Source organism: Elaeis guineensis, chromosome 10, assembly GCF_000442705.2.
Source record: "Elaeis guineensis isolate ETL-2024a chromosome 10, EG11, whole genome shotgun sequence".
Taxonomy (NCBI): domain Eukaryota; kingdom Viridiplantae; phylum Streptophyta; class Magnoliopsida; order Arecales; family Arecaceae; genus Elaeis; species Elaeis guineensis.
The window spans coordinates 74,161,833-74,168,998 of record NC_026002.2 but is presented as its reverse complement, the minus strand read 5'-3'; the positions used below and the strand labels follow the sequence as shown (position 1 = coordinate 74,168,998).

Here is a 7,166-nt window from a genome sequence, read left to right as displayed (position 1 = left end):
TGTGTGTATATTTGAAAAGAGTAATACTACCGTTGTGCTCCAGCATTTTTAACTCGAAAAGATATCTCCTCATTCAATATATTTTTCTTCCTCCTTTTGTGAACTTACATATAGGGATGAAGTAGTTTACCCCCACCTTCTGCGAATGTGATATATTATTGCATTTGATAAATAGCTCCCCAGCCATTTGCTTGGCCACATCTACTCATCCATTAATGCAAGAGATTTGCAAGTGGCAGTGGATTCATGGAAATTGACTCTTTGTTTTGTAGGAAAAGGGAATTAGCTACAGTTGAATCATCATTTTAATAACTAATCACAACTCTCTATCCTAATCATAATCATAAAATTCGGCCCATCGTATTGTGAATACTGTTGGCAAATTAAGATTACTTTGACTAGAATAGTTCTATAATGCATGGTGGTCTTTTATCAATCACCGACGGATAAAGTTGCCTTGTTAAGCTATTAGTCTAGACTAATTAGAATAGGGACACAGCATGGTAGTCTTTTATCAGCCACCGACGAATAAAGTTGCCCTATTAAGCTATAGACTAGATTAATTAAGGACGCAACCTATAATGCACGTGATCCAAGACTTAAAAGATCTTTCCACAACTTATCAAATATGAAATCTCATATTGGTCACCTTCAATTTAGCATATAATTGTATTTTATCAATTAGTGATTACTAACTGGTCATAGTCTCTATTGGATGCCTGATATCACGAAGACCTACTCGATGAGAAATTCTATCCTACACAAGTTACACCACCACGTCAGCGATGTACTACACCAATCAAATTTCTCATTTACATGGTATCGTTTTAGCGGTACACCGTATCAGCGGTGCACTTGCGGTAGGATATAACTTCTCCTCATGCAATACTCCACTGAACTTATCCTTCCGTCCGCTGTTTAGATTATTCTAATTTTCAACACTAGATCACATATAATTTAGTTTTGTCAGGGTCCATCACCAACAACCACCGTGATAAGAGAGAAGGGAGAGCTGATAGGGTGCTTTCATGATTTAAAAGGGACATACGGGGGCTCACCAACAGCTGCTTTGACAAGCCTCTTTTTTGACTCAACCTTTTTTTTAATTTTTTTCGTAACGGACCAACCCTTTCGCCGTTTCGCCAAGAGAGATATGGGTTAACACCTGTACTTTTTTGTACCAAAAAGCTCAAACTTCGTCACCGTCAATTAACGGCGAGGTTGCCCGGCTCTTTAAACAGAGCCGTTGACGTTCTGTTCTTCTTCCTTCCCACTCCGCACTCTCGACCTCGGTGTTATCTCCGACAAAAACCAGGAATGGGAGGGGAATTCGAGTTCTAGCGGCCTTCTCTGGAATCCAAGAGGTAATCGCGATGCAATATGTTTTTTAGGGTTTGTTTTTCGATTCATTTCCCATTTTTTCCTCTGCGCCTTTTAATCTTTTTATGAATAGTTGGGTTTGATCTCTCCGATTCGGTGTTTTCCTCCCGATGTCGAAAGTTCTGAGGGCTTTATGGTCGTAGGTTGATAAAGATCTCCCATCTTTTTGTTTTGTGGGATTCCTTTTTTGAGGTTCGGGAAGGATTTTCAAGAATATAATGATTTTAGGGTTTTTTCTTTCTCTTTTTCGGGGTTCTGGGATTCCATAGTGGTAGATCGAGATAGATCTGATCTTTTATAGTTACCTACTCGGTTTGTTAGATTAAGGTTTTGGAAAGGGTTTCCAAGAAATTAACGGGGGCTCCTCTATCCACTTATTGGAGAATTTGGGAATTCCTTCGCTGCAGGTCGAAAAGGGTTGGATCTTTCTTGTCATCTGATCCGTTTATTTCTAATCCTAAGAGTTTGTCGAGGGCTTCTAAGAAATCTAGAGGGCTAGGCTTGTTCACTCATAAAAATCCCGTTTTGTTGCTTCTGGCGAGGATTTGTTGGGTTTGGGTTTGGGGTTATTGGGTATCTTTTGGTTGATAGGATTTCGTGTGGTGGGATTTATGGAATGGATCTGTGAGTGTTTTCTATGGGATGCGTTCATTGAATGCGGTGGAATTCGAAACCCACCAGACAGATAGCATATAGGAAGGAGGAGGAGGAGGCTATTAGAGAGCACGAAGAGATAACAGAGAAAGAGCCATGGGGGAAGACCTCCTTACCACTTTGTCCATGGAGAACCACCACCCATCCACTCTCCTTTCCATGGACCCAACCGGCGGCCCGGCCTTGTTTTCCTCCCATGAGGACTTGACCGACCGCGAGCTTATGATCCAGCGCCCGCAGATGGTCCTCTCCGGCCCGCCCGACATCAACCTCCCTCTCTCCGCCGAGCGCTCTCCTCCCCAGCAATCTTGGAACCTCGACCCCTGCGACATCTTGGACGTCAGCCTCGGTCCTCAGGTCTTTGATACCGAGGCTGTCCTGCACCTCCCCAAGGTCAGCACCGCCCGCAAGTGTGCCAAGAGAGGCGACAGCATCTGGGGCGCATGGTTCTTCTTCAACTTCTATTTCAAGCCGGCGCTTTCTGAGAAATCCAAAGCCAAGATTACAAGGGACGGGAATGGTTTCTTGGGCTTTGATAAGTCTGACCTTCGGCTTGATGTGTTCCTGGTCCAGCATGACATGGAGAACATGTACATGTGGGTCTTCAAGGAGAGGCCGGAGAATGCGCTAGGCAAGATGCAGCTGAGGAGCTACATGAATGGACACTCCCGCCTTGGTGAACCCCAATTCCCATTCGGTGTCGACAAGGGCTTTGTCCGGTCCCATCGGATGCAGCGCAAGCAGTACCGCGGGCTGTCGAACCCTCAGTGCGTGCATGGTATTGAGGTGGTGAGGTCACCCAACTTGGCAGTGGTCGCCGAGGAGGACCGCAAGAAGTGGATGGAGCTCACCAGTAGGGAGCTTAATTTCTCTATCCCGCCAGAAGCCAGTGATTTTGAGTCATGGAGGAATCTTCCCAACACTGAATTTGAGCTCGAAAGGCCTCCTCCTCCTTGGAAGAACACTTTGCATCCCCACCCGAAGAAATTGCTTAATGGATCAGGTTTGAACTTGTCATCCCAGTTGAATCATTCCAATGGTGATGGGATGGACCTTTCTCCCGAATGCAGCAAACGCAGGAAGGATTTCTTCCCCCATAGGATGGATGAGGATTGCAGTTTGCCTACGAATTCTTTTTCAGAGAAAGCCCAAGACATGGACATGCATCCGGTTGAGCCATCATGGTTGAATGAGTTTAGTGGTGTGATGAGGCATGCCTATGGGCCGGTGACTGCTGCGAAGACAATTTACGAGGATGAACAAGGTTACTTGATAATGGTTAGCTTGCCCTTTGTTGATCAACAGAGTGTGAAGGTTTCTTGGAGGAATAGTCTTACTCATGGGATAGTGAAGATACTTTGTGTCAGTACTGCCCGAATGCCATATATAAAGAGGCACGATAGAACATTCAAGCTGACTGACCCATCTCTCGAGCATTGCCCACCAGGGGAATTCATAAGAGAGATACCGCTTGCCACCCGAATCCCTGAAGATGCTAAGTTGGAAGCCTACTATGATGAGACTGGTGCTGTACTAGAAATAATGGTTCCTAAACACCGTGTTGGGCCAGAAGAACATGAAGTGCGTGTGTGCATGCGCCCTCCTCACCTTGGTGCCAATAATCTTATGTTGACCTGAATAAGTGGGAATAGTATGTAATGAGTGGTTCCTTTGGCCAGTTTCCATTGTTTCCTAACTCTGTAGCATAAAAAGGATATCTGTGCTATGGAAGCGCATCCTTACCATATTTAACTCTCTTTCATGTTTGGTTGGATATTTCTTTAGAGCTGCATGCTTGAAGGTCCTAACTAAATGTTGAGGTTTGAGAACATACCTTGTAATTCATGTTGAAATACTTTTGAGAATATCTCTGTGGTTCATGCTGAAATATTTAACATGATGAATCCAGTTAAATCAAAATTTTCTTCTGTCATGTGGTTGATTGTCCTGTTGGCTTAGCTACCAGGTCTTGTGGTTCAATGACATATTTGCTTTGAATTTTATGTACTTCCAGTAAAAATCTATCAGGCTCCTCTTCTGTGTGTGGCAGGGGGGTGCCTCGGTGTTCTTGTATGCATTCTCAAAGTAAATACTTTCCAGTAAAATCCCTTATTTATGTTTGGAATGGATATTTGTGCTTGTGTTAGTTTAAAGAAGATCGGTGATAAAGAATGTGTGGCTAGTTTACTATGTCTAAAGGCCATTAGGATATTTTGATACATCTAATAATGGGATGACTTGACCATCTGCAACTTCTGATTCCATCTGAAATGTAATTTTATATCATGGGTTTCTGCCAGCGCCACTGAATGTCAACAATTTCTCCTGTTCATCTTGTGTTCATATTTCTTTGGCAATCAACTTATATACTTGTGTTCCGCTTATATACTTAGTTCATTTTGTGGTAGTCTTTTCCTTCTTTTAAAACTTTTATGTTGAATTGGTGTGTTGAATGGCAGAAAGGATTTCCCTGCACCGTGTCCTTTTTTTTGATTCTTTGCGCATTCAAACTGCTTTCATTCGGTCCCCTGGACGGTCACGGATAATGTTGATTGACACATGAGGCTCTTGCTTACGTAGTTTTACTAAGTTCCCTCTAATTATGTAAGTTGTGTCCATTGTTCGGTGGTTGATATATTTGATTTGTACCATTTCTTTCTTTAGTTTTTATATCCATATCCGTATGCTTATCCCACGTATGGTTGGGTGATGAATTTTTTATTTTTTTATGTTGCTGGTATAGAGCTATTTCTTAACTATTTTTGTAACTTATCTTCCCTGATAGCTTCTGCTGACTAGGTTAGGATAACCATCGGTCTCTGTTATTGTGGTGTTAGTAACTGAAATTTTTTATATTGGTTTCTTTTTTGTAACTTATCTTCCCTGATAGCTTCTGCTGACTAGGTTAGGATAACCATCGGTCTCTGTTATTGCAATTAGGTTAGTGCTGGTCCTAGAGATCTGACCGAAGGCATCTTGCATAATCTTTGTTTATAATTAAAATTATATGTTGAATATATATTTTAAAAGTCAATCTTAACTGATGCATATAATATTTTTAAGACATGATTTTGTAGTTAACAGACAGTTATATTACCATTCATATTTTATATCTCCATGAATCGTAGAGATTAATAAGATAATGACACATATTCTCAAAGAGTTAAAAATTTAAGGCACGTATCATTGATGGTTAATTTATAAATTGTTACTGATTATAGGATCATCATGAGACGGCGATTGATCCAGACAAATCGGTGCACGGATCGCTTTCTTCGGACAGATGAGTCTCGAGTCTGCGGTGTAGGAATACTGGAGCGAGAGTGCAGGTGGTTGTTAGAAAATAACTAGCACTAAGCGTGATCAACATGAGAAGTCACATGGATGTCTGTTTACTCGTTAGTAATTTTCTTGATGTGGTAATTGTGTAACTGGTCCTTTGACCTGCGGTGCCACAGTTGCTCGCAGTGAGGCTGCTAGAGTTTGACTATATATAAATATTGACTCAATGAGTCTTTATAATAGATGTTGTCGACAGTTAATCCACTGTAGGAGTACAATGCGCATTTAGATAAAATCTATCGATCCTAACAGAGGAGAGTAGTCCTATGAAATTTAAGAGGCTGAGTCCTTAAGTCTATGGTCATAGCAGTATGATTGATGGAAAAGAGTTTCTATAGGAATCATAGATGAACTCGAGCTAATTAAATCTATCATATGACCGATATTGAGGGTTGATGATTTATCTATAATCTGCCATCTGGTTGGGATTTACGATAGAGGAACTGTATCATATGCTAATTCCATCTAGAGGTTCATCATTTTTTATTCTGCTAGGTTGTCACTATATACTGCTAGATATCACTGGTAGATTATAAGACCCACAAACATCATCTTGATGATCGATGATCTATGATAGATAGAGTTAGAATAGTTCCAACCCATTGAAAAGAATTTCAATGATATTGTGATAGGAACATAATATATCTTAGTACCAGTTAGAATAGAACTTATGGGGTTATATACAAAGAGGTTTTTGACTGATGAGATGGTTGACTTGCGATTGTAAATTATGATAGAATTTAATAATCAATATAATTGATGGTTAATCCAATACAAAAAGTTGTAATTAAGTAACCCACTAAAGAGTTAATGGGTTATAAAAGGATTAATTAGCAATTGGATTGCTAATTGGCTCAATTTGATTGAGCAATGGAATTTGAATCAAGTCTAATTGAATTAGATTCAATTTGATTTGACATGGATTTGATTTGATCAAATCTAATTGAGTTACGAGATAATCCAAATTGCATGAGAGAATAATTTTTAATTTGATTAGGATTTGGATGTCATCTAATTCCTAATTAGATTAGGTTTTAATCTAGATAGATTGGGCTCTTAATCAGATTAGGATTTCAATCTACTTGAGTTAAATCAATTTCTAATCAGATTAAAATTTATTTGGTTTAAATAAGCCGTCTATTAAGAGTCTTAATTGTCTAGGATTCTCTCTCCTTACACCATGAGGAAGCCCCATGAGGTGCTGCCACATATATCCAACGCCCCTCTTACTTTCGCATGAAAAAGCTCGCAATTTTTCTGCTTTTAGCATGCAAGAGAGAGGCGCACAAAATAAAAGGGAAGGGCACCATAATTCAAGAGAGTCCTAGGTAACATGGACTCTTATCTCAACTAAACCCTAACTAACTATCCTATTTAAATAGGGGATAAGAGAGGGGTGGCAAGAAACCTAATGTGATCAGATTTTTGGATGCCAAATGAAGAGGAGGTGCATGAGAGAAATATAGGAAAAAAAAGAAGAGGGCGCAGCATCAAGGAGGGCGTGAGGTTTGTTACGAGTCCTCATCTTTTCTTTCTTACAACAACCAATGGTTGATTGTTAGGGTTCTTCTCTTTTTGTCCGAGAGTTGGATATAGATTTTTCTCCCTCTCTTTTGTGTTGGACATAGATTTTTCTTTCCTCTTTGTCCAAAGGTTGGACATGCTTTCCCTAGATCTCTAGCATAGAGATCATATGCATAGATTTTAGGAAGAAAAAGAAGAAAGCATTTTTTTCATAATCTCTAGCATAGAAATCTTAATCCTCATATTATCTTCTTTTTCCCTAAGAT

General features: G+C 40.2%; 1 protein-coding gene and 1 long non-coding RNA gene across 2 annotated transcripts; both read left to right on the top strand.

The window, feature by feature from the left end:
* The first annotated feature begins 714 nt into the window (after nt 1-714).
* Nucleotides 715-5,556, top strand: LOC140851931 (uncharacterized). Its single transcript, XR_012134736.1, has 2 exons — nt 715-1,364; nt 5,256-5,556. It is a non-coding gene; the product is annotated as an uncharacterized lncRNA (long non-coding RNA).
* LOC105042771 (uncharacterized) lies at nt 1,359-3,967 on the top strand. Its single transcript, XM_010920089.4, has one exon. The coding sequence runs from the start codon at nt 2,131-2,133 to the stop codon at nt 3,670-3,672; it is 1,542 nt and encodes a 513-aa protein (XP_010918391.1). The 5' UTR covers nt 1,359-2,130; the 3' UTR covers nt 3,673-3,967.
* Nucleotides 5,557-7,166: the final 1,610 nt, after the last annotated feature.